This window comes from Syngnathus acus, chromosome 6 (genome assembly GCF_901709675.1).
Source record: "Syngnathus acus chromosome 6, fSynAcu1.2, whole genome shotgun sequence".
Taxonomy (NCBI): domain Eukaryota; kingdom Metazoa; phylum Chordata; class Actinopteri; order Syngnathiformes; family Syngnathidae; genus Syngnathus; species Syngnathus acus.
In genome coordinates, this window is record NC_051092.1 from 1,738,739 (window position 1) to 1,765,677 (window position 26,939).

A 26,939-nucleotide genomic window follows, 5' to 3' on the forward strand; every position below is an offset into this window, starting at 1 on the left:
TACTTTTAGGGTTTCTAAGATTAGGGTTTCTAACTAGGCTTTCAAAACTAGGGTTAGGGTTTCCGACCAGGGTTTCCAAGGAATTTCGCCATTGCTAATTAGGGTTTCAAGTTAGGGTTAGGGTTTCCGACTAGGGTTTTAAATCAAGGTTAGGGTTACAAACTAGGGGTGTAAATCGCGGGTTTTGTAACGATACGATATCATATCGATACAAAGAATCCCGATACGATATTTGCCGATATCTTAAAGCCTGCTGTGATTCATTCACGATACATCACGATATAGTGCTCTACGATCGATATAGAACAATATCCTGCTTTATAACAATTCATACGCAAAATCAACAAGGTACTGCAATCTCTTTATTTAGGAAATTACAAAGTGCTTCCAAACGAATGACTTGAAGCCCAAAGGGGAGCGAATTTCCTCGTCTTCTTGGACACTAGCCATAGCACCAGCCCAGGAGCCGCGTAGTTGTCGGCTCCCCTTTCACGTGCCTGCTCTGCTCACAACACAACACGCCGCGCACTGCTCCCGGAAAGAGGAAGCAAGCAACAATGAACTGGATTTCAAAATAAAGTCGCGTCTAATGTCCGAGGTCAAAAACGGGCGATATAGATCGATGTTTACGTTTAGCATCGATGCCAACAAATCGTAGAGCATTATATCGATTAATCGATGTGTATCGATGAATCGTTACACCCCTAATGAGCAACCTCGGAAAAAGCAGCAGTATCGAATCGTACCACGAGGGAGCGCAAATTCTTAGACACCAATGTTTAATATGTCATAGGCAACAACAAAAAATACATAGTTTTAGGGAGTGATGCCTTAAATGTAAGGAAGATATGGGCATTTTTCTACTAAAGAGTAAACTTCTCACAGACTGGGCCTTATTTTATTCGTATTTCAAATCTCAATCTAATGATATTCTCTATTTTGATATACAGGTGGTTTGAATTTTCTGTAACCGCTAATCATGTTGCTAGTACATAACAAGCTAACAAATTACCATTGTTCTTGCTTTGTTTGGGGTTTTTTTTTTTTTTTTTTTGGTGCTGTACTGTCATCAAATATTGCTGACACCTGCGCTGAATATTAATTTTTGGGGAATAATTAACCCACATTAAATTATAACAAAACAAAGGTTCACTATGGAAATACAAAGATGGGTTGCCCCCCCCCCTTTTTTTTTTGCCTTTTTTTCCCCCTTTGGCGTGTGTCTTGTTATCGCGAGGAAGCCAAAGGAAGTGAAAAGAAATGTTATTTATTTATTTTTATTTTTTGTAGGTCGACGCTTCCCGAGTGCTGTAAGTAACGCTCATTGTGGCTTCTGTCCGCGAATGCAGCTCATTTGTATGATTCACTAATTGATTGTCATTTTTTTTTTTTTTTTTTACATTTGTTATCCTGTTTTTTGGGGGGGGGGGGTTTCACATTTGCGCTGCCACGACCTTGTTTCCTCGTCGACGTCGTCACTCGCTGGTCTCCCGCTTTCAGCATTTGGACAGCTCTCGTTCGTCAGCCTCTTCGTCCACATGGAGCCCCCGGTGTGATCGCGTGGAGGAGGTGGAACACCCCCCGCCCCCCACCCCCCCAAAAAAAATCTTCACGAGCCACCCTCCCACGATGGGACCGTCTCCCCGGACTCGGTGACGGCGTCGCCCGCTGCCGAAGCATGGTGCCCTCGCGTCGGAGGAGGAGGTCTATTTGTGGCGCTGTGTCCCCGGAAAGGCGACGCTGGTGCTCGGCGGATTTGTCAGCCCACTCAAGCCAAGATCCGAGCTCCTCTCATTGTGATCTTCATCATCGGCGAGAAGGGAGATGTGCCCGTCGTCACTGCGAGGGCAAATGAGTCACGACCACTCTTCCCACTATGTAGAGCAAGGCAACGCGGGAGGTTAGTGTGCTTTTATTTGCTTCCTTTATTCCTTCCTTGCGTTGGTTGAATCGTGATGAAGAAGAAGAAGAACCCCACCAAGGGGCCTCCGAGCGCAATTTTTGTCGGCCTCGCTTGACATGATTGCAAATGCATCTTGATGAGGATGAGCCTTGTGCAGAAATAGACCAAGGCTCGTTGGCTGGAAACTAGATGGTGAATACATTGCAGCCTTTTGACAAGCATCTCCGTGACGGAGCCCTTCTAGGAATGATTGGAAACCACGGATGAAAAAAAAGGTGAAAGTTGTCTGCTTTTAATCATATCCCCAACAAGCCCAGTGAATCACCTTGAGGAGGAATTGCATGCAAGTGAGAAGAGAGTGGAACTAAATTAGGAACTTAGCACAAATAAGACAATATAATAACCCAATATATGGAAGAAAGGTGTAGGAAATGCATTTTAGCTGTGTTCTTATGTATTAAATGTGACACATCTGGCAAAACGGTGTCCTAGTTGAGTTTGCAAGGTCTCACTGTGCTTACATTGCTTTTCTATGTTAAGTTAGTGAGGACTCTAAATTGTCCATTGTTGTAAATGCTTATTTTTCTGCTGCTTTGCAAATTCGCCCTTAGTCAGATGGGATAGGCTGCAAGAAATAACATTGACAAGGAAATGTTTTTAAGAATGACTTTCTGCCCATTTTTGTACATTGTTAAAAACTGCTGGGTTAAAAATAACCCTAGGTGAGTTTAAAATAACCCCGGCGGTTTTAAGGGTGTGGCTACTTATTGCAAAAAAATCAGTTGAGTCCATTTTTTGCCTTTGTATGGAAACGATAAATGCTTCTCGGTCATTATTTATAGTGTTGTGAAAGGTGCCAAATATGGACTGGTTGTACCAAACGTCTTATTCTTAGCAACCAGCAGCTCATCTTGCATTTTATTGCTCAAGTTGTTGCAAGTTTAAGCGACAAGGTTGAGAGTCTTCCATTCAAGGCGGCTCGTCACGTAACTTGACTTGAATGGTCTTCTGTCCCGCAGCACAAGGGGGCTAGCTAGCATCCCTCGGTACTTGCTATGCAAGAGGTGTGGTGTTCCTCAGCCCCACAGATTCACAGAGCGGAGCGTATATTAAGGGAGATTTAAAATCCATTACAGTTTAGTGCTCCCTGGGAAAATAGTTAAACAGAGCATCGGCAGAGGTGAGAAGAAGAAGGCGCCAGCGCCGCCAAGAAGCAAATGCAAAGTGTCAGATCCAAAAACTTTTCCTTGTGCTGGATCCAAATATTGTACCATACTTAATCTTTGAATGTACGCTATTCATTTGTTTTCTGTATTTTCCAAAGGGAGCCGAGCCAGGTCACGATCGCTGTGCTGTGCCTGTGATTTCACACCTGGCCTGATTTAGCGTGACCATCCGTCGGAAGCCTTTCGACATGAGCAACCACCAGTAAGTAGCCCTCGCCGCATCTTTTTTATTCTGAGAGGCTGTGAAATCCCCAATCTCTATTGATGAACACGCCGTCTCGTGCGAAAGGGCGTCTCCGTCTCGGTCGGGTCATGATTAGCTCTGCATATTTTCCCGTGAGGGCTCGTGAACAAGGGGCAGCGGGGCCTCATCTACAGTACAACAATCATCTCCTGTCTGCTGCCGCCTCTTAGCATTCATGAGGGATGCTCACTTGTCATCTTCTCTTATTAATAATTACTCCTTGTGTGTGTGTGTGGTCCCGCAGACAAGCCCCGCATTCTGATGACAACCGTGCAGGGAGAAGGGGAGGGGGAACCGAGTCGAGGGCTGGGGGGAGGTGAATCCAAATTGGGTTCAGTCAGCTGTGTTCTCCGGTTAAAGGCGCAGGGTGCTTGGAAGCGTCGCCACGTCACTATTGTGGCCAATCGTGCTTAAGTAGATAATAGCGGGAAGGTGATGACTGCTTGTGAGCGGGATTGGGGCAAGCCCGCGGCCGCTCAGTGAGGCGGGCGGGCGGGCGGCACATGGGAAACGCTTCGTGTTGACAAAGGTTTGGGGAGTTATTTTCACACTGATTGGCTTTGACAGGATGCCCCTCGCACGAGAGCAGCCCTGTTGTTTGTGGCTGGCGTGAGAGATTTTGTCGTAGAGGTTAGCTCGGGAAATATTTGGGAAATGATCATTTTGCCTCTTACATTCACCATGAAATCATTTATAGATGTCATTTGAGTTTTAATTTAAGGTTCTACACAAAAAAAAAAAATTGGCATTTAGGGAATACAGGAGTTTTTTATGCATAATACCTCAATTTTCATGGATTCCTGTTTGTTTCTTTGGAAAGCGAGGTACCAGTTTTTTAGACTGATACCAACTCTTGAGTAGTTGCCGATACCAAATACCGATACCATTTTTTGATTCATAAATTTAAAAAAAACTGACAAAATTATATATACGTATAAAAAAAAAGACCTATATATCCCCTGATAGATTTTCCCCCCTGAAATTAATTTCAAATTTGAATCATCTTTTTATTTATTTTTATACTTACAGAAATTGGATCTTATTGAGCGTCTGTTATTTCTCGACCGTAAAAATGATGACGGGGTGAAACCCAAATAAAAAAACAATAATAAATTCTACGTTACGTGTCCATGTCCAGATTAGTTCGCCATTGTCTCACAGTTGCTGTTGACCTGTTCTCAGAGTAAAAGTCGTTTTTCATGTCAGTCGATGGAGAAAACTACACTTGGAGCGCCATTGTACTTTGGTTAACAATAAATTGCATCGGGAGTACAGGTCAGGGCAACAATGCTGTGATCCTGCAAATAATGTACTCGGTGTCAGGAGCTGGTGTCTGAGCTACTGCCGGCGAGTGGAGCCTGTCCCCGTGTAATTGATTTGGCACATTTGTCTTGGTTTGCTGATGATATCAAGACAGTGAATTGCTGCGCTTCAAGCAGCAGCCAAGTGTCTGGATACAAACTTATTGGGCAGAGTGGCCCACTTCCAGACATCTGGCTGGAAATACGACCACTCTTAGCACTCGGTAACAATGACACCAACTGTCTTTTTGAATCGAAAGTTAAAAGCAAAAGTTTAAAAAAAAGAGCATTCAAAAACAATATGTGGATGACTTCTGTAAATGATCTTAATTGGAAAAAAAAATAATAATAATAAAGAAAAAGGTTGATCCTTGATCAAATCCACCAAAAACGCGCCGAAACTTTGACCACCTGGTCTTGACTCAAAAGTAAAAAAAAAAAAGAGACAAAAAAACACCAATTAACTTGCACTTCTCTTTGAAACACAATGTGAAAACTAATAAACCTGATGCACACTTACCAAATTGTTTACGCAGCTTTTTGGACTCGGTCCTTGTCGTGCTTACTGCTATCACACACAATTTGTCCAATCTCCTAAAGAGAAGCCAAGTGTTGAGATGTGAAGTCGTGTCTCTTCCCCGTGCACGATGGCAAGCAGCCACTCTGCTGGGCTTCGGTCATAATGGCTTCTGGCCCGCTCTCTGATTGGCCGGAAATGCGGTTTTGATGCGCTAAACGGTTTGTCTGTCATGACTGATTAGTGTCCTGGTTGCCGGTGGCTTGAGGTGCCAAGTATATGCAAGATACTGTTTGTGTTATTTAACTGGATTTTTTTTCAATAGTTGTAATAACAGCTTGTGTTGCAAAGTCAAACAGCACCATTATAGTATTTCAAGTATTTTTCAAAGGAGTCCACGAAAGCGCTTCTCATCTGGAATGCGGTCAAGCAAATAGACAGAAAACTATTTTTCTGCTTACGTTGACATTTAACAGGAAAGTGGTTCTGCTCAAGCTAGCGCAGAAATCATCTCGGTCTTGCCCCGCTATTGAAGTTATTCGGGCCTGACTTGGACCACCGCCAAGCCACGTCAGACCCCCGTTGTAGGGTGACTTCTCCTTGTTCCCCATTGGCTCAGCTTGTCCCATCACAAACCCTCCCTGCGTATTTAAATTTCAAGACTCGCTTGGCAGATAAAATGACAGCTGACCTTCCAAAGAACAGGTGGTGTGCAAAGACAACTTGTGTGCCATCGAATGTCAAAAGATGAGCAAAAAAAGGCCTTCGTTGCATCCGATGGCGCGAGGATATTTACGTACCTGATATAGGTTGAAATTTACGTCCCCCCCCCTTGTTCAGTTGTCTCCTCCGGCGACTCGTAACGCTGCTCTTGCGGTGTGCTCGTACGACAGGGCCCCTCCTCAAGCTGCCTCCTCCGAGCTGGAGGTGATTTCACAGCAGGTGGAGGAGGAAAACCAGCGCGTGGCCCCGGTTCAGCTGCTGAGCTTCACCTACAGAGATTTGCCTCTGGCCGCCCTGGATGTATCTCTGGCTGGATCTCAGCTCATCTCCAACCCGGATGAAGAGGACAACCGAGAGGGGTACGTCTTAAAATGTCATATGTTCACTGCAGATTTTTTTTTAATCAAAGCAATGACTCTTGAAAATAGATGCAAAGGTTCGGGCGACACTTCTATGCTAGTTCCAATTTCAAATCCTCAAAACAAATCTTATGTGATGTCACAGCCCACAGCTCAAGAGTTGCTTATGAGCTCCACTTTGATTTTATTTTTTTTCTTTCCACTGTCGGATCAGAGATCACACAGAAGCGGTAAATGAGCTAGATTAATCATTATAATCAGATCTCGCTCTCACTAATTTGTATGGCCAAAAGCCCCAAATGTAATCACACAATGACTGATGTTGCCACCCCAATTATAAAAATTCCAGTCATACGGTGGCCTGTTGTTGCCTTAATGTGTGCTATATCCTTAATGAGACGGGATTGGCTATAATCTATCCTGCCGTCACGCTCTCCATTACTGGTTATTGCATCCTTATCGGCACGTTTCGTGTCAGAGTCCGAATTTGCATTTGTTTATTATTGTCATTATATCAGATTTGCTTGCTGCTTCCATTTCCGCTGAGCGAGGTTTCCATTCTCAATGTGTCACAAAGCAGAGACGTTAGTGGCAAACTGGAACTGGGCCCTGTGGCGCTTCCTTTTCTATCCTTGAGGTCAGGTTTATGTTTTCTTATCACAATGATCGCCGTGTTGTTGGCTCGGTCCGAGATACGCCTTTCCTGGGGCCAGTGTCCGTGTTGCTCCTGTCAGCAAAACCATTTTGGCGTCAAAATCTGTCAAGCACTGGCGGCGCTAGAGGGGGGGTCACGAGGGCACTGGCCCCACCTGAAATATGCTTGGATCCCCCTTGGTGCCCTGAGATAATGGACTTTTGGGTATTTTTTTTTATTTTTCCGGGAATTATTTTCAACATTTTCACTTGTCCCTCATAAGGAACAGCTGATGAATCCTTAGCAGCGTTTTCTGATGAATTTTTAGGGTTTGTTAAAAAAATAATAATAATTGTGGACCCTTCTAAGATAAAAAAGAAAAATACACGACTAAGTGTGAAATCTGGTTGGATATTTTTCTTCACGTATCTGTTATTGGAACTCACAGTGGGTATAAAAAGTCAACACACCCCTGTTCAAATGCGAGCTTTTTGCGATATACGACCAAGGTTAAACATTAATTTGAACTGTAACCGTGCCTCTAGGTTGTGTAGAGGAGAACCGTCAATATGATATAGGATTACCCGTGAGCATTTCAGATTGGCATTTCTGATTACTAGAACAAAGTCTTGCGCACTTTCACATGCACACTGAGTGGAAAAAGTCGGTCACCAGTTTTGGCAGCTTCAGTGACGCATGCATTGCATCATAGGAATGACGCAGGCGCTTTCTTCACACAATGCGAGTGTAATAATGTGTATGGGATTTCCATGACGCAATGTTTTCTGCTGTGATTTAAATTCCAGACATGCTTCTGGGTCCAAGTGATGACAATTTAACCAGTGGTGAAAGAAAAGGACACTTTTTGTTTTTTGGTCACGTGAGGGAAACTTCTTCCAAATGAAACACTCCCATGTTGCTGAATGTGTTATTATTTTGCTTTTGATTGGTTAAGAGTGGAAGAGCACTTTTAGTCTTGCGCAGCAGCTTCATCGGGAGATGTGGGCAACGAACGGTGTGGGTGGTGGATGTTCGTGCCGACCACATGGGGCACAAGCGGTACTTGCAGATTCTGTGCAGTGGTGAGCTGGATGCAATTATTAATAGAATTTGGCTGCACCGCCCTCTGCATGGAGGCTCAAGATGTGATTTCACACAATGATTGTCTTGATTTATGTCAAGCAAGATTGCGTAATCTGAATACCCGGATAGTGATCATTATAACAGGAGTAAATAAGGCCTTAATAGGAGTTATAAACATAATCTATTTTTAGATTAGTTTGGTGAATAATAGCATTTGGAGAGTGTGCGGTGTTTCTAAAGTTTACACACCCTTGTTCAAATGCCTTTTTTTTCTGATGAAACAAGACCAAGATAAATGATTTCCAAACTTTTACCGCCATTATTGGTAAGCGGCCGCTCGTCCTGAGTTTTCAGCAGCCACATCTCAGCTGGCTGCCCACAGCCGCAACAGCAGCATATGTTGTTGATCTCCAGGGGTCAGATGGCGAGGTGTGAAGCACACAGCAATGACAGATGGTTCATAGGGGTCAAACTGCCACTTTGACTGGAGGAGAAAACGATTGGAGAGCAGATAAAAGAATGCGAGCAAACAACCTTCACCCATATTTTGTTTTCTTTTGTTCATTCACATCACTACCAGCAGCTCCAAATTATCTTCAAATAATCTTAACAAAACAACTGCACTTGACGTGACGTCAGCGAAAACCGAACAATCGGGGACACTCATTGTGATCCTTTTTCACTCCAGTCCTGTTGGTGGCAGTATTGTGCATTTAAAATGATAAACAGACAGCCTTTTTTATTTGTTGAAATAAATTCCCCTTCAATCACCTTATTTAATTATTTATTCATTTATTTATTTAATCCTTTTCTATTTTTTAATGTATACTTTGCGTATGAAGACTGCAGGCAATAGTAGTGCTCAACCAAGATAGTAGTGTGACTCATGGCCGCAATGCTATTTTCTTTTTTTTTTTTTGCACTAAGCACCGTACCTGCTGCTGTGTTGATAGATGCCCGAAAAGAGAGTAGGACGTCGTTCTTCCTATTTCTCCCCCACCAGCACCACCTTGACTCTATCTCCAACACTCAGAGGAACAATCCTCTTCATCAAGCTGTCCCTCCCGCTTGGCCCCATGTGCGACACAATAGATGACATTTGAGAGTGCCGGGTTCGAGGGTTTGTTAATATTCACAGACATGCAAAGCGCGAGATTGCTTTAGGCCGAGAGCGAGGAGCGATGGAGTGTCCGGGCGAAAAGCTATTTATCAAGGACAGCTTGTTTGCTGCTACACGCATGCAGCCCGATCCATCTTCATTTGCTCGGAATCTCTGGCCCATTTCTCTGCAGACCAGACCAGTACTGCCGTGTCAGTTCTCAGTGGAGGATCTGTGGAGAGCCTAGGGATAATTCTGCAAACTCTTGTTGGAAGTGCAGGGAAGCCAGTTTTTACATTAGCAAAACTAAAATAAAAAAATTAAAAAGCTCAAAGCTGGGCCCTAATGTTTCGCCCCTGAGTACACGTCTGGATCTCATTTTGCTGGTCCCCAATTAGTGCAATAATCCATATGTTAACAGTATTCATCAGCATGAATAAATAACAAAGTGTTGGCCATGCAGAAAAGTGTCGCTCGTTTGCTCGCCGCCTCCCGGTGATGAATCACTTTGTGGGAAAATCTAATTGTCTGCGCCCCAGCGTGCCGCGCTCGTTTTCTGACCTACGCGGCTCTGTTGTAAATGCGCAATCAAGACATTCATCAGGAGTTCCGATCGATCATTTAGAGGCCTGCCAGACCTGCGCAACTTGGTCCTGATTATTATTTTTATTATTTAGCCTTGGTTTTGCCCAAGTGTGTAACAATCGATAACCCCGGTGAGTTGATAGAGTGCTCCGTACTTATTAGCGCTTAATGAAACACACAGCAAGCCGACTTGAAGATCGTTTAATGGAACGCATGCGTCAGAGGACATGTGAGTGAAAGTTACCGATCTGCGGCTCCTTCCCATCACTCCGCCTGAGGTCTTTATTCCATCTGGACGTTCTCCCGCAGCTGACGCGCCATCACGGCCCGCTATTGATCGCCCTCATGATCTAATCCCCTCGCTTTGCCCTCCTGTCAGCTCACCTTACACCTCCCCCCCCTTCCCCGTTGATGTCTTCACGAAGCAGCAGCAGCAGCAACCTTTCCGCTCACCATCCTTCCAGCATTATCTCCGTAGATGCACGCCTATTTCATCCGAACCCGCCGTGACCCTGAGAGCCGCTCAAGTGACCCCCCCCAAACTGCCTTTACCACAGATTCGGCCTCACTTACTCATGAATACTTCAGGTCCTCTGGTTCGAAGTGATTTCCCTAAAATTAAGTTTTGGGAGCTGGAAGTGATCCGTCATGGCCATGTTCCCTGCTTTCAGGCGGCGTTTCTTTACAGCTTTATGAAATTAATACATTTCCTGCCTGGGTTGAGTGAGAACGTCAGAATGAATTATTATTCCACTCCGGAGAGTGTGTTACATCGCACGCCATTTTGTCGCGCTCCTTCCATCTTCTTCACTAATGCTCCGTAAATGTCTCATGGAGACATAAATGTTTGTTTTCTTGTGCTCCTCCATAGCACGCCAAAATTGTATATTGATTCTTCGTAAAAAAAATAAAATAAAAATTGCTGGACTCGAATGTTGCTTCAAGATGGCCGCTATACTTTTAGCAAAGCAAGCTGGTGGGATATTTGTCTTTTCTTTTTTTTTTAGTTTAGGAATAATAATGTTCTTTGAATGTTGTCATCGCCTCGCCCGTCAGAACCAAACATGGCGGCCATCACTTAATAGCACCTCCTCCATTCATCTGTCTTCCCCCTTCCAGGTCCAACTGGCTGAAGCCGTGCTGCGGGGGCCGGGCGGCTCTGTGGCAAGTGTGCCTGGCGTCGGCCGGCTTCAACTGCGTCCTGGTGGCTTGCGTGGTTCTGGCGGTGCTACTGCTGACTCTGGAGCTACTCGTCGACACTAAACTGCTGCAGTGTGAGTAGACAGATGCCATTTTAGGAGTCCAGCTGTTGCTTTTAATTGACGAGCGTCCGCGCTTGTCTGCACCCGGAAACACAGTGTAGCATGTCACCACTGTGGCCAATGTGCAGTGAACAAGCTGCTAACTTTTCTGCCAAGTCATCAGTGCGATGATTAAAGTCAGTCATTACATCGTTTGTCATTTATCGAGTCACCGCTGAACTACAACTGCTGCACTAAAGCATACAAGGCGAGTATATTTGATATACAGTGCTTTAAATGAATGGAAACGCCTTTAAAAAGATCCAAACCTTACCCTAAAAACGACAAAATAGATCGGAATATGTTTTTTGATCGGGAGAATCATCCTTCATAATATCTAAGACGTTTTCCATTATCTGTTAGCATTATGCTATTAGGAATATTCTCAAGTCACTTTTTTTGTCTTATGTTTATATGGACATATATGGACATTTGTAAATGTTTTTGAAGGGAAGTCTGTGTAGTTGTACTACAGATAACATGATTAGTACTTGGAAAACGTCTGCAAAGACCAAAGGAAGTCTTGTCTTATTCATCGATGCATGTCCCTTATCTTTTAACTTTTAATGAGATGAGTAGTCCCACGTTGTTCAACATGATCCCAGGTGGGAAAGGATCGCTGTGATGTAATACGACGAATTTTATTTACACACTGAAAAATTGTCAGAAATTGCAATTTTAAATTCTCGTAAGAGCGGTCTGATTATGTATTGCTGGTACACTAGTTCACCTTCTCTGTCCTGACCTTAGGCATGAGATCAATCATGGTCTGCGCAAGCTAACAGCGCCATTAGCATTCCGCTGTTGATACACGTTGCCAAGCGGTGTGACCCACGACAAGCCGACGTCACCTTCATCCGCATCATCTGTCCTGGCGAAGACGCTCTCGTTCATCATGAGCGAGCGCAAGGTCACATGACATGTGGCCAATGTCAATGTGTTTAATGGCAGCTGATATACATTTTATTAGCGCAATAAATACACACGTGTGTTCTTTGCTGGACCCGGATCATCCGTCTGTGTCACACGAGTCAATTGTGTTTCTTCTTCCCTGCAGTTAACAATGCATCCCAGTTTGCTGGCGTCATCCACTGGATCAGCCTGGCTATCCTGTCTGTGTTCTTCACCGAGGTCAGTTCCTAGCTCTGCTCGCCATCATTCCATATATTTTTTTTAATTATTAGGCTGATTTAGTCCAAATTTTACTCTGCCGAATCAGCATCGTGCTCAAAGAAATCCATATTGGTTGGGTGTTAAATGCAACTTAATCTGCGAATTTAAAAGTATCGAGCCCAAAGAAAATTTTACAAAATGGTTTTTTTTTTTGGATCATTTATAAGACTCCAATTATATTATGCGTTAAGATTAGGACAATTTAAATGAGATTCAAAGTGAGACTGTCACAGAATTGTGATGCAGATACCTCAACAACTGTGCTGCCCACAATCCAGAAAGTGTATTTTTTCTTCTGGCTCCACATAAGCACAGGGCTTGAAGTATTGATCACTGCTTCCTTCACAGCCAGGGACGTTTTTCTTCCTCTGACTTGACGAGCCCACTGCTAACATTTCAATTCATTAGCGGGTTAGCCGCAAGGAATGAGCCCATGCGCACAGCAGCAGTAAATGCACCATCTCGCTCCTTTATTGAGACTTACGAGGCCGAATGCACTGCTCCCGGCATCCGCTATCCCGCAGTGGTTTAGTTAGGCTCTCCTTGTCGTCTCGCATCTTAGCGACAGTGTCACCTTCTCTCTGTCTCCATCCTCCAGACCGTTTTCAGGATCGTGGTCCTAGGGATATGGGATTACATCGAGAACAAAGTGGAGGTAAGCTCCCGTGGGTGCTATTAGTCCCGCCTCGAGGGCTCCTTTCACTGCAGTGTCATTGCCTCAATGTCACCGCTCAGAGAGTGTTTCTTCTTTTGTTTTTCGCCTCAGGTGTTCGACGGAGCCATCATCGTCCTTTCGCTGGCCCCTATGGTGGCCTCCACCGTGGCCAACGGCCCCAGCAGCCCCTGGGACGCCATTGGTCTCATCATCACGCTGCGCATCTGGAGGGTCAAAAGGGTCATTGACGGTAAGGCTGACGTGTGTGTGTGTGTGTGTGTGTGTGTGGGGGCGCGCGTGTGCGTGTGTGTGGGGGCGTGTGTGTGTGTGTGTGTGTGTGTGCGTGTGTGTGTGTGTGTGTGTGTGTGTGTGTGTGTGTGTGTGTGTGTGTGTGCGTGTGTGCGTGTGTGCGTGTGTGCGTGTGTGCGTGTGTGCGTGCGTGCGTGCGTGCGCGCGCGCGTGTGCGCGTGCGCGCGCGCAAGTTTTGAAGTGTTCAAAAATTGCACGTGCGTGCAAGTTTTGAAGTGTTCAAAAATTGCAAGATAAACCAGCGTGGTGCAGCAGCCCAGCGAACCACTGTGCTATGTGGCGGCCATGTTGGCAGGGGCAACGTTCCCATTAATAAACAATACATGGACATGGAAAATAAGTCATTTATAAACCAATTTTAATTAGTTTTTGTTGTTGTTGCTGTTGTCGATGCCAAAGCGTGTGCTATCAATTTACTTATTTAGCACTTATACAGCTCAAAGTCGTCCGTGCGAGCATGCGCGCGCCCCTTTCGAGCTTGTTGCCTCAATTGTCCCTTTCCTTGTTATTTTATTTATTTAACATGACTTATGGTATTATGCTGTCCTAATTAATGTGTTTTTGTTCCGCTGAGGCAGTCGCTAAGGGCAAACTGGTAAACCAATTACGGAGAGCAGAACACACTATTTGTTGGAAGTCATTGTTGGTTTAACAGCCTTGCTCCCCCTTGTGGTTTTCCAATTAGCTGCACAATGTTCGTTGTGGTGATGGCGGGTGAGCGCCACTCAACACATTCCAATTCATTTAAAATTGGGGTGGGCAGCTTTGATGCTGAATGGACAAATGTTTTCATTGTTTTTATATACCTGAACAAACCAATTGTTTAGAAATGAAAATAAATCTATTGACATCATGGAATCTTGAATGGCACGTATTTCTGTCACGTCTTGTCTCAGCCTACGTGCTGCAGGTGAAGGTTGAGATGGAGCTGGAGATCCAGCAGTGCGAGAAGGCAAAGGCAGTGAGAGAGGAGCAGCTCGACCGCCTCACTCAGATCTGTCAAGAGCAGGCGGTAAGTGCTGGCAACAAGACTCAACTAGTAATGACGCTTTGTCACCACTAGAGGGCAATAAAGCACTGTGAAAAGGAAAACAATGTTCCATAATGGTGACATTTTTTCGCAGACTTCAACAAGTAGATTAAAGGCGGTATAGTAAATAGATGGAGGGCATTTTATTTATTTATTCTATACATTTTATATGTAAGTCAAATGTTTCTGTAACTAACCATACACTCTTTGTGGGCTCTGCTGTAGGCTTCATGGGAAGTGTCATCTGATTCTTTTGGGATTTGTGCCTTGTACAATACAGACTGTCCACTTTCTATCTGCGTGAAGAAATGAACTCAACACTCCTTTTCTCTCCCTTCAGTTTGAAATCCGGCAGCTGAGGGCCCACCTGGCCCAGCAGGACCTGGATCTGGTGGCCGAGCGGGAAGCGGCCATGCAGATCCACCATATGTGGGCTAAACCGAGCAGCAGTTTCCATGAGGTGGACGGACTGGCCCCCGGGGTCTCCGATCATCACAGGCCGGCCAAAGTCAGAGAGCCCGGCGGGCCCTCAGGTAACCGTCTGGAATAGGCGACTCCTTTGTCTCCTTTGGCTATCAGATAGCCGCAGCGCACAAGGCAACGTTCACATGGTGTTTTCAGCGCTAAGTTGTGGCCTGGGTGCCTTGAGACCTGCCCGACAAATGATTGTTGATACACGGACAAGTGAACCTGAAAGTGAAGGTTGAAGAACTGTGATTTTTATTTGCTTCTTCAGATTCCCATTGAATTTGTAACAAAAGGACTGAGTGCCTTTATGGTTACTAAAAGCCGAACAAATACTAGCAGGAAGCAGCAAAACACAACACTGTTGCTTTCTTCTGACGCATCTTGAAGTCGACATCAATATTCTAATGGCACACCGAGATGGACCGTAAAACTGTCCAGCTGTGACAGCTCATAACTTAAGGCAAATTACGGTAACACAACACGATGGATGCAGCCCATGTCAAGGTCTGCAAACATTGATAGTGCAGTATTTTTTGTTGCCATGTCTAAAGCGCCACTGTGAATTCTGAAGCGTCACACTTTCTTCCACTCTTCAGATCACCACGGCCAGGATGACATGAACAACTACATCAGTCAGTATTACAGCGAGCCGAGCAGTGGTGAGAATCCGCCACGTCCTGTTCACTGCAGCGTGCCGCTATCCGTGTAGTGGATCATTGTGGCATCTCCTGCAGATATGGGCATCCCCGACCCGGCCACTCGCATCATCACCACGGCGGCTATCGACGTCCACTTGCCCAACAACCCCAGCCAGCTCCCTCCATCCTTGGTGAGCGCCGACGGCGCGGCCGGCGGCCGACTGCGGCGCACCAACAGCTCGGCCAGCGAAGCCTCGGCCACGACGGCGTCGCGCATCAGCAGCCGCACGGCGGGATCGTCGGCCGACTGCAGCTCCACCGTGCGCGAGGCGTCCACGTCCACCGACTACAGCGACCAGCGCTGCTACCCGCCGCCCTACAGCAGCCCCCTGGCCCCTCAGCCCAGGGGAAGTCCCAGCGCCGTGGTGCAGGAGCTGCTCTCCTCTCTGTCCGAGGACTCCTGTCTGAGCCAGAAGGGCCTGGACCCCGTCAACCTGAAACCACCCAGTCCTACCGGTTCCACCAAAAACAGCCCCGAGCTGGAGAACAGGGTAAACATCTACAACAAGAGGAACCAGGAGAGCCGACTCAGCTCGCACGCCAAACCACTCATCCAGCTACAAAGAACTGAAGCTTTCCTGGAGGAGAAGTACAGGATGATGGAGCCTGTCGACGCACCCGTCCATCATCTGTCGGGAACCTAAAGTGATGGAAGAGAGCAGGAACGGGGACCTAAGTCAATGCTCCAGTCCATCATCTGCCTTGGACGTAACGTGGTGAAAGAGACGAGGAACAAGATCCTCTTTTGATGCTTCAAGCCTCCATTTATCTGTCAGAGATATGATAGTGGACAAGAACACAAACCTCAAAAGATGCTTGAATCCAACATGTTTGAGACAGAAGATGGCGGAAGAGAGCAGGAACCTTCATAAATGCTGCTGCCTATCATCTGTATGAGTCGAGGTAGTGGCAAAGAGCAAAAACAGAAACCTCAAAAGATGCTCAAATCCATTATTTCTTCAAGACACTGAGCAGGTACAGGGACCTCAAAAGTTGTTTGAAATCATCATGTGTCTGAGACACGACAGAACCGGAACCTCCATTGATCGCCCAAGCCATGATCAAAGATAGTGTCAGATAGCAGGAATGAAACGATGTTCACATTCATCGTGTCTGGTACATAACATGGTAGAAAAAAAGCAGGTACGGGAACTTCATATGGTTCCCCCAAATCAGACATAAGATGGTGGCCGAGAGCAGCAACAGGAACCTTGTAAGATGTTTGAATTCATCATTTGTCTGAGAACAGGAACTGTAACCTCAAAAGATTGAATCCATCACCTGAGACATAAAATGGTGAAGAGAGCAGGAACAGGAAACTTCACCTGTCTGGGACATGACATTGTAGAAGAGATCAGGAACAGGAAGATGCCCAGATCCATCATCTGTTTGATACATTTGTTCGTGGAAGAGTACAAGAACAGGTACTGTAATGGTTGTCCAAATCATCATGCCTTTGACATTGTGGTGTAAGAGAGCAAGATAAGACACTCTAAAATATTCTGAAGCAAGGTAGAAGCAGGAACAGGAAGATGAATTGATTTCCCAGCCTATCATTTGACTTTGAAATAACGTGGATAACATGAAGCGCAAGAACATCAACTTGCTTCACTTGCAAACGTGCACTGAATGCTGGAGGATCGATCACTTTTCAGGAAACTACTCTGACAATTTTTATGATCATTTGAAACAAACTTGGCCATGCTGAATGGACCTAAAGTCTCTGCAAGCATGTCAGCTGTTTTATGAAAACAGCCAGAAACCAGTTTGCCGCAACAACTGCAGGGTACAAGTGGAAATCCGTGTTGAGAGTTTCTAATCTTTGTCTTTCTATTTTAGCAACGTTTCTAACTGAAATTCCAAGAATGGTGTTTAAAAAAAAAACAAAAAAAAAACATTTTGCAATCTAACCAAGATCAGCTTGGTCACGGCTGAAATTTTAATATGTGCATCAATTGTATTACTGGCTTTTAAAGGTTGCGAAGATGTGTAAATATTTGCAAACGGGAGGAATTGTGTCTACAAAAAAAAAAAAAAAATGCTCATTGCATGAACCTTCTACATCGCACAGCAACTTTATTGTACTGTCAACAGACGTTTTCTATCGCGGTCATCCTGATGCGTTGACACGACACACGGCGAACAATAAAGGGAAAAAGAATATGCAAGTGAGAGGTCAGTTGTCACCTTTAATACATTACAACAGGGAGACCTCCTACACATAATAGTCACTACCGAAGGCACAAAAATGATCTTCAAAGTAGTTCTTTAATTGTTGATGTTTAAAACTCTTAAAGACATTCACACCAAGTCTCATTCTGGTGAAGGTGGCAGCTGCTACATTAAAGTATCCTGACGACGGCTTCGTCCTCACTTGCTCAACGCTTCGGTCATCTCAGGAACAGCCTGTAGGGGGTCAGATGGGACTTTAAAAAAATATACATAGATTGGAACATTTTGTCAAATCATCATTTTATGGTTTATCATATACAGTACCTCCAATATTAACCTTTTTTAATCCTCAATTAAGAAAAGGGCATTTTGAGGGTGACTCTACTGCTCTTAGTTTCAGTTTTGGAAAATCGAATAAAAAAAAATCTATATCAGTGGGGGCCTTAAAAGGTATTCAAATTGTTCCTCAGCGACTTCGGGACAGAGTTCATCCTGAGTATCGTTTGTCCTTTTGGGGGGGGAAAGGAGCGCAGAAGCCATCCATTTTAATCAGCTATCTGATCGGTAAGCTGAGCTCACGCCGAAGGTCACAAGTCCACCGCCACTCACAATTATTACTAATCACATCCACGGGGACTTTGTCGAGACGCCGGCACACTTAACGTGACACCTGCGCCGTTCCACGACAGCCGTGGAACACTTTGAAGAGACATTCACGTTAACAATGTGTTCATTGTCATTGGAGTGAAACTAGCCATGATGTTTTTTTGTAAACCACACATTTTGATGAAGCACCATCATTGATTCAAGGAATTAAGAATCTCACACATTTCCACTGACTGGTAAAACTGATGACTGTCAATGATTTTATCCAAATTTTTATTTGTTTTAAATTCCCTTACACAGAATCAGAAGTTCCACTTAGCTTACGCTCACTCACCTTGAAAAGATCAGCAACCAGGCCGTAGTCCGACACCTGGAAAATGGGAGCCTCCGGGTCCTTGTTGATGGCCACAATAGTCTGAAATTTTTTTTTTTTCTTTAAATGAGGCCTTTAGTCTTTCAAGAGTGTGTCTACAATTGCATTTTACCTTGCTGTCTTTCATTCCAGCCAAGTGTTGAATAGCCCCAGAGATTCCCACGGCAATGTACAACTCCTGCGGACAGCGACAGAAACACGCTTGCAAACGGGAAACAGCGGAAACTCAGCCGCCATCACATCAGGTCAGGTCAGGCTCGGGTTCACTCATCTTCAGTATGAATATTTCAGTGCTCATCTTATACTGCAGCCCACTCCCAAAGGGACTGGATGGTTTTTGTTTTTAATTTTGGGGTTTCAGAAACCAGCTGGTCACAACATTTGCAGGTCTTAATTAGGTCAGTTTGTTCTGGTCTGAGAACCAAGCCAGACCTCACTTCTCTCAACCTAAGTGGATGACCCGACCCTCAAAGAACCCTGACTGTGCCATTAGCGGCACTTGTCGGGACTTAATGTGTGGATAATCATCAGCAGAGAACCCGACTGAAGCGTCTAATGGATAATTAACCTTTAACGAAAAGGACAATGACGATGATAACGGCTTGCGAGTACGGTGGAATTTCAAAGGTTGAAGATGACGACAATTCATTCCGAGACACTGGCCGACAATGGTCATTCCGAGATTTAAACGCGAAAACACCCCAACGAAGTCCACCCTTTGGTGTTTACTAGGGGTGTAACGATTCGTCGATACACATCGATTAATCGATATAATGCTCTACGATTTGTTGGCATCGATGCTAAACGTAAACATCGATCTATATCGCTAGTTTGATTTCAAAACGAGTTATTTGTCAGTTTGTTTTGTAGCGTATACTGTATATAATATGAGGTGATCATACATTTATTTGGGTTGACAGTCATAATGGCCCTCCGAAAGAAACTATGACTACAATGCGGCCCGCCAAAAAAAGGAGTTTGACACCCCTGCCCTAGTTGGAAACTCTAACCCTGGCTTGTAACCCTAATTAGCAATGGCAAAACTCCTTGGAAACCCTGGTCGGAAACCCTAACCCTAGTTTTGAAAGCCGAGTTAGAAACCCTAATCTTAGAAACCCTAAAAGTAGTTTGAAACCCTCGTTGGAAACCCTAACCTTAGCTTTAAAACCTAGTTTGTAACCCTAAGCTTGGTTTAAAACCCTAGTCGGAAACCCTACCCCTTGTTTGAAACTTTAATTAGCGATGGCAAAACTCCTTGGAAACCCTGGTCGGAACCCCTAACCCTAGTTTTGAAAGCCTAGTTAGAAACCCTGATCTTAGAAACCATAAAAGTAGTTTGAAACCCTCGTTGGAAACCCTAACCCTAGCATTAAAACCAAGTTTGTAACCCTAACCTTTGTTTAAAACCCTAGTCGGAAACCCTAACCCTAGTTTGAAACCCTAAATAGCAATGGCAAAACTCCTTGGAAACCCTGGTCGGAAACCCTAACCCTCGTTTTGAAAGCCTAGTTAGAAACCCCAATCTTAGAAACCCTAAAAGTAGTTTGAAACCCTCGTTGGAAACCCTAACCCTAGCTTTAAAACCTAGCTTGAAACCCTAACCTTGGTTTAAAACCCTAGTCGGAAACCCTGAGCCTAGTTTGAAACCCTAATTAGCGATGGCAAAACTCCTTGGAAACCCTAGTCGGAAACCCTAACCCTAGTTTTGAAAGCCTAGTTAGAAACCCTAACCCTAGTTTTGAAAGCCTAGTTAGTAACCCTAACCCTAACCCTAACTCTAACCCTAACTCTAACCCTAAGCCTAACCCTAGTTTTGAAAGCCTAGTTAGAAACCCTAACCCCAACCCTAACTTTGGAAACCCTAGTCGAAAACCCTAACCCTAGTTTTGAAAGCCTAGTTAGAAACCCTAATCTTAGAAACCCTAAAAGTAGTTTGAAAGCCTCGTTGGAAACCTTAAGCCTAGCTTTAAAACCTAGTTTGTAACCCTAACCTTGGTTTAAAACCCTAGTCGGAAACCCTAACCCTAGTTTGAAACCCTAATTAATTTTCTTTCCTTAGCAGCCCTTGTTGAGGCTGGAGCAACTCACCGGTGCCACAATCTTGCCCGTTTGCCCGACTTGCATATCATTAGGAACGTAACCAGCATCCACTGCAGCTCGAGAAGCACCAACTAAACAAATAACAGTGTATAAATTCTCCAAAAAATGATAAATGGCACAGAGTGATGTTTTTGCTGGAGCGACATCTGACCTGCTGCGTTCATTTTGTCGGCAAGATCATAGAGCAGTTTGAAGTTCTCTCCGCTCTTCAAACCTCTTCCTGGGGATGAGAAGTAACCAATGAATTTGATTCAGTTAACTTTATGAGAGGTGGAAATAAATACATTTTGGTTATACCTTTAAATCACAAAATAAAAGTCCCACCTCCTGACACGACAACCTTTGCGCTGGTCAATTCCGGACGGTCACTCTTGGTCAGATTCTGCTCCAGCCACTCGGAAATTCCCACGGCCGAATCGGCAGCCACTGCAGGTCACGTTAAAATCAATGGCCACATTATTAGCTACACCTGTAAACTGCTGAAATCCAAAACAAGAGTTTATTTGATTTCATTTTTACCATTTTCTGTTGCAGCACTTCCTCCCTCTGTGGGCGCCGCCTCAAACGACGTCCCTCGTACGGTGAACACCTTCACAGGTTCGCTACACTTAACTGTGCTAAGCGCATTCCCTGGTAACATCACATTCATACGTAGAGCATCATTAATAGTAATAACCTCCAAACTATATTTTGAATTGTGGAAAGCAGGTTTTCAAAAATATTCACTTACCAGCATAGATGGATCTGACAAATGTATCAGGAGACTTGATTTCAATAATATCGGAGATTGGAGCCACATCCAACTTGGCAGCCACTCTTGGCAGCAGGTTCTACACAAACAAGAACATGATTATAAATGTGCACAGCTAACTAAAGCCACAAAATCCAGTCCAGTGTTTATGTCAAAGTGTTACCTTTCCAAAGGCAGAAGCACCAGCGCAGATGTGGGTGAAGTTGAATTGCTTATGCGTGGCCAAGACAAGCGGTGTCAGCTCCTCTGGAGAACCAGACCGAGTGTAAGTAAATGCAACATCATCCAGAAGGCCGACAATATTTGTACCTGGGAGAGCTCCTTTGCAAGAGTCATTCTGAACCACCAAAACTTTCTTCACACCTTGTACTTTACTGATTTCCTCCACAACCTGGAAAGAATGGAATAGTGTGTTCACACAAAGCATTTTCAAAGTCTACTTGGATGATATTTTTCACACCTTTGCACAGTTGGTTCCTGCTACCAGACAAGCCACTTCACCACCAAGCTTACTAGCAGCACTGATGGCATTGAGCGTTATCGGTGTCAACTTGTCATTGTTGTGTTCTGCAACCACCAAAGTGCTCTGAAACCTTTGCAGGACGCCGGCCTATTGGACAAAACAATCATTTCAATATTACGAGAGCATTATCTTTGTAAAGGCAGAAAGTTTAATAAAGCTCTTTCGCCGTGCATGTTACGTATGAACAAACAATCTAGTGGTCTGTGATTGTGAAACAGACTTCAGTCACCTTCAACATATGCCAGCTTGTTGTGGACACGGCCAGACATTACTAGCCGAAAACGGAGCGTCCATGCAGATTACTCACGAAACGTTGACAATAAATAGCTACCATACCCTACGTGCTTTCTTATGAATAAGTAATTTTGCACCGTATTGTATATGTTGAATATTTCCAGGTCAATGTCAAAAGCTTGGCTTCGACACGCCTGCTGGTAAAAAAAAGTTTCATAACCACCACGTAGCTATGCTAACACCACTTAGCATTAGCAAAAACCACCGAGTTATGATCAAACATGATAGAAGCTTTAATCACCGTTTTGTTTATTATGCGTCAAATTGTGTTCAAACAGACAGTGGACGAAGAAATGCACCCGCCTGACCAGCAGCTGCAGCACGACAGGAGAGACGGCTGGCGTTTCGAATTTAAGTCAACTAGAAACACAACAATTCAGCCGGTTCATGGGTCAATCGCCGTTGAGTTCTTACCAAGCGCGTCACGTTCGTTTTAGTAAGAATTCTGTTCATGGTGGACTCTGGTCTGGATGCTCCTCTGCACTGCTGCTGCACTGGCACTTGCTAGTGTTGGCTCGTGAGTGAACGATTCGTTGAAAAGAACGAATCTTTTCAGTGAACCATGACTTCAACCAGTAGGTGTCGGTAATGCCCATTGAAGCTAGTGCCGCCTCGCCGTAAAACAAAACGAAGAAGAAAATGACGTCACTTCCCGTTCACGAACGAGTCTTGAATTGCATTTCCCGTTCACCAACGAATCAGTGAGTGAGTGATTCTCATTTCCAGTTCATCGCGAGAACGGATCAGCGAAGGAAGGAAAGAAAGAACCACTCACTGAAACACCACTTCTTTTATGTGCGTTTTCTCCAAGCTAACGGCGAACTTTATTGCATTGCATTAAGGGATGCGCCGTTATGCAACAACGGGGAGATTATGCTTCTCTTTGGGTCATCTTCATTTTATAACACTTACAGTAATTTTTAAATAACTTGTTTGCATATATGAGCCTAAATATTGTTATCCAATATATCTACTGCAATTTCACATTGGATTGCTGGTTTGAAATTTACTTGTAATATTATTATTTTAATAAACATTTATGTTAAAACTTGTCTGGTGTTTTATTCCTTGTTTTTATATTCGCGCATTAAAACATAAAAATCAGACATTTGGTTAACTGCTTTGTTGGTTGAATGCACATCACTAGTACAAAAGAATCCAGACAACCATGGTCTGCCAGGTTGAAATAGCCAACTGGTTAGTGACACGGGCTCTTACTCGGTAAGAACATGGTTCGATCCCAGGTGTGGGCATAATACCTGAATGTGCTTTTAGACTTGGAACCTCGCTTTGTATGCATTTTTTACGTTTAGCTCCTGCAGAACGTGAAAGTGAACAAAATCTTTTCACGCAGGTGTGTTTAATGAGGGTAACTTGGAAAACATTGGAACGCGGCCCCGAGGACTAGAGCTTGACACCTGTGACCTTTGACTATGATATTTCCCCAATAAAGTGGCCTGTTATTAGGTACACTTGAAAATGGCGGCGTACCTAATGGAGTGTCCGTGTGATTCCCTCGTTAAGCGCACCTGTGGGAAAAGTTTTAGCTCCTGCGGAACGTAAAAGTGGCTAAAACTTTTCCCGCAGGTGCGCTTAACGAGGGAATCACATGGACGCTCCATTAGGTACACCGCCATTTTCAAGTGTACCTAATAAAAGGCCACTTTATTATCTTGGAAAACATATTGGAACGCGGCCCCGAGGACTAGAGCTTGACACCTGTGAACTTTGACTATGATATTTCCCTAATAAAGTGGCCTGTTATTAGGTACACTTGACAATGGCGGTGTACCTAATGGAGTGTCCGTGTGATTCCCTCGTTAAGCGCACCTGCGGGAAAAGTTTTAGCTCCTGCGGAACGTGAAAGTGGCTAAAACTTTTCCCGCAGGTGCGCTTAACGAGGGAATCACATGGACACTCCATTAGGTACACCGCCATTTTCAAGTGTACCTAATAAAAGGCCACTTTATTATCTTGGAAAACATATTGGAACGCGGCCCCGAGGACTAGAGCTTGACACCTGTGACCTTTGACTATGATATTTCCCTAATAAAGTGGCCTGTTATTAGGTACACTTGAAAATGGCGGCGTACCAAATGGAGTGTCCGTGTGATTCCCTCGTTAAGCGCACCTGCGGGAAAAGTTTTAGCTCCTGCGGAACGTAAAAGTGGCTAAAACTTTTCCCGCAGGTGCGCTTAACGAGGGAATCACATGGACACTTCATTAGGTACACCACCATTTTGCAGTGTACCTAATAAAAGGCCACTTTATTATCTTGGAAAACATGTTGGAATGTGGCCCCAAGGACCAGAGCTTGACACCTGTGACCTTTGACCATGCTATTTCCCTATTAAAGTGGCCTGTTATTAGGTACACTTGAAAATGGCGGTGTACCTAATGGAGTGTCCGTGTGATTCCCTCGTTAAGCGCACCTGTGGGAAAAGTTTTAGCTCCTGCGGAACGTAAAAGTGGCTAAAACTTTTCCCGCAGGTGCGCTTAACGAGGGAATCACATGGACGCTCCATTAGGTACACCGCCATTTTCAAGTGTACCTAATAAAAGGCCACTTTATTATCTTGGAAAACATATTGGAACGCGGCCCCGAGGACTAGAGCTTGACACCTGTGAACTTTGACTATGATATTTCCCTAATAAAGTGGCCTGTTATTAGGTACACTTGACAATGGCGGTGTACCTAATGGAGTGTCCGTGTGATTCCCTCGTTAAGCGCACCTGCGGGAAAAGTTTTAGCTCCTGCGGAACGTGAAAGTGGCTAAAACTTTTCCCGCAGGTGCGCTTAACGAGGGAATCACATGGACACTCCATTAGGTACACCGCCATTTTCAAGTGTACCTAATAACAGGCCACTTTATTATCTTGGAAAACATATTGGAACGCGGCCCCGAGGACTAGAGCTTGACACCTGTGACCTTTGACTATGATATTTCCCTAATAAAGTGGCCTGTTATTAGGTACACTTGAAAATGGCGGCGTACCAAATGGAGTGTCCGTGTGATTCCCTCGTTAAGCGCACCTGCGGGAAAAGTTTTAGCTCCTGCGGAACGTAAAAGTGGCTAAAACTTTTCCCGCAGGTGCGCTTAACGAGGGAATCACATGGACACTTCATTAGGTACACCACCATTTTGCAGTGTACCTAATAAAAGGCCACTTTATTATCTTGGAAAACATGTTGGAATGTGGCCCCAAGGACCAGAGCTTGACACCTGTGACCTTTGACCATGCTATTTCCCTATTAAAGTGGCCTGTTATTAGGTACACTTGAAAATGGCGGTGTACCTAATGGAGTGTCCGTCTGATTCCCTCGTTAAGCGCACCTGCGGGAAAAGTTTTAGCTCCTGCGGAACGTGAAAGTGGCTAAAACTTTTCCCGCAGGTGCGCTTAACGAGGGAATAACATGGACACTCCATTAGGTACACCACCATTTTCAAGTGTACCTAATAAAAGGCCACTTTATTATCTTGGAAAACATATTGGAACGCGGCCCCGAGGACTAGAGCTTGACACCTGTGAACTTTGACTATGATATTTCCCTAATAAAGTGGCCTGTTATTAGGTACACTTGAAAATGGCGGCGTACCTAATGGAGTGTCCGTGTGATTCCCTCGTTAAGCGCACCTGCGGGAAAAGTTTTAGCTCCTGCGGAACGTAAAAGTGGCTAAAACTTTTCCCGCAGGTGCGCTTAACGAGGGAATCACATGGACACTCCATTAGGTACACCACCATTTTGAAGTGTACCTAATAAAAGGCCACTTTATTATCTTGGAAAACATGTTGGAATGTGGCCCCAAGGACTAGAGCTTGACACCTGTGACCTTTGACCATGCTATTTCCCTATTAAAGTGGCCTGTTATTAGGTACACTTGAAAATGGCGGTGTACCTAATGGAGTGTCCGTCTGATTCCCTCGTTAAGCGCACCTGCGGGAAAAGTTTTAGCTCCTGCGGAACGTGAAAGTGGCTAAAACTTTTCCCGCAGGTGCGCTTAACGAGGGAATAACATGGACACTCCATTAGGTACACCACCATTTTCAAGTGTACCTAATAAAAGGCCACTTTATTATCTTGGAAAACATATTGGAACGCGGCCCCGAGGACTAGAGCTTGACACCTGTGAACTTTGACTATGATATTTCCCTAATAAAGTGGCCTGTTATTAGGTACACTTGAAAATGGCGGCGTACCTAATGGAGTGTCCGTGTGATTCCCTCGTTAAGCGCACCTGCGGGAAAAGTTTTAGCTCCTGCGGAACGTAAAAGTGGCTAAAACTTTTCCCGCAGGTGCGCTTAACGAGGGAATCACATGGACACTCCATTAGGTACACCGCCATTTTCAAGTGTACCTAATAAAAGGCCACTTTATTATCTTGGAAAACATATTGGAACGCGGCCCCGAGGACTAGAGCTTGACACCTGTGAACTTTGACTATGATATTTCCCTAATAAAGTGGCCTGTTATTAGGTACACTTGAAAATGGCGGCGTACCTAATGGAGTGTCCGTGTGATTCCCTCGTTAAGCGCACCTGCGGGAAAAGTTTTAGCTCCTGCGGAACGTAAAAGTGGCTAAAACTTTTCCCGCAGGTGCGCTTAACGAGGGAATCACATGGACACTCCATTAGGTACACCACCATTTTGAAGTGTACCTAATAAAAGGCCACCTTATTATCTTGGAAAACATGTTGGAATGTGGCCCCAAGGACTAGAGCTTGACACCTGTGACCTTTGACCATGCTATTTCCCTAATAAAGTGGCCTGTTATTAGGTACACTTGAAAATGGCGGTGTACCTAATGGAGT

At 44.6% G+C, this 26,939-nt stretch overlaps 2 protein-coding genes across 3 annotated transcripts; one reads left to right on the plus strand and one right to left on the minus strand.

Annotated features, from left to right (window-relative positions):
• Positions 1–1,766: 1,766 nt before the first annotated feature.
• tmem266 (transmembrane protein 266) lies at positions 1,767–17,347 on the plus strand. Of its 2 annotated transcripts, none has more exons than XM_037254189.1 (11): positions 1,767–1,900; positions 3,228–3,331; positions 6,085–6,273; positions 10,794–10,948; positions 12,033–12,106; positions 12,747–12,803; positions 12,915–13,053; positions 14,009–14,124; positions 14,483–14,675; positions 15,207–15,269; positions 15,345–17,347. In XM_037254189.1, exons 2-11 carry the CDS (start codon positions 3,318–3,320, stop codon positions 15,950–15,952), a joined length of 1,608 nt encoding a protein of 535 aa, XP_037110084.1. In that variant the 5' UTR covers positions 1,767–1,900; positions 3,228–3,317; the 3' UTR covers positions 15,953–17,347. The 2 variants fall into 2 exon arrangements, with proteins under 2 accessions (XP_037110084.1, XP_037110085.1); XM_037254190.1 differs by lacking the exon at positions 1,767–1,900 and adding an exon at positions 2,520–3,083.
• Positions 17,348–17,477: 130 nt separating this feature from the next.
• etfa (electron transfer flavoprotein subunit alpha) lies at positions 17,478–22,694 on the minus strand. The gene is made up of 12 exons (XM_037254191.1): positions 22,542–22,694; positions 21,771–21,920; positions 21,620–21,701; positions 21,474–21,556; positions 21,290–21,389; positions 21,079–21,189; positions 20,884–20,985; positions 20,711–20,779; positions 20,548–20,630; positions 18,572–18,637; positions 18,421–18,501; positions 17,478–17,714 (listed from the first exon to the last, which is right to left on the minus strand). Exons 1-12 carry the CDS (start codon positions 22,578–22,580, stop codon positions 17,679–17,681), a joined length of 1,002 nt encoding a protein of 333 aa, XP_037110086.1. The 5' UTR covers positions 22,581–22,694; the 3' UTR covers positions 17,478–17,678.
• Between the last annotated feature and the right edge of the window lie 4,245 nt (positions 22,695–26,939).

What these genes read in the sequence shown, in the direction of transcription:
- tmem266 (XM_037254189.1), top strand. An exon ending in GAAGAGGACAACCGAGAGGG is followed by an intron (nt 6,274 to 10,793) that starts GTACGTCTTAAA and finishes TCCCCCTTCCAG; the next exon opens with GTCCAACTGGCTGAAGCCGT. An exon ending in AGAGCCCGGCGGGCCCTCAG is followed by an intron (nt 14,676 to 15,206) that starts GTAACCGTCTGG and finishes TCCACTCTTCAG; the next exon opens with ATCACCACGGCCAGGATGAC.
- etfa (XM_037254191.1), bottom strand. Translation starts at nt 22,580, where the DNA reads ATGAACAGAATTCTTACTAAAACGAACGTGACGCGCTTG. An exon ending in TTGCAAAGGAGCTCTCCCAG is followed by an intron (nt 21,557 to 21,619) that starts GTACAAATATTG and finishes CTGGTTCTCCAG; the next exon opens with AGGAGCTGACACCGCTTGTC. An exon ending in AAAGGTTGTCGTGTCAGGAG is followed by an intron (nt 20,780 to 20,883) that starts GTGGGACTTTTA and finishes TCTCATCCCCAG; the next exon opens with GAAGAGGTTTGAAGAGCGGA.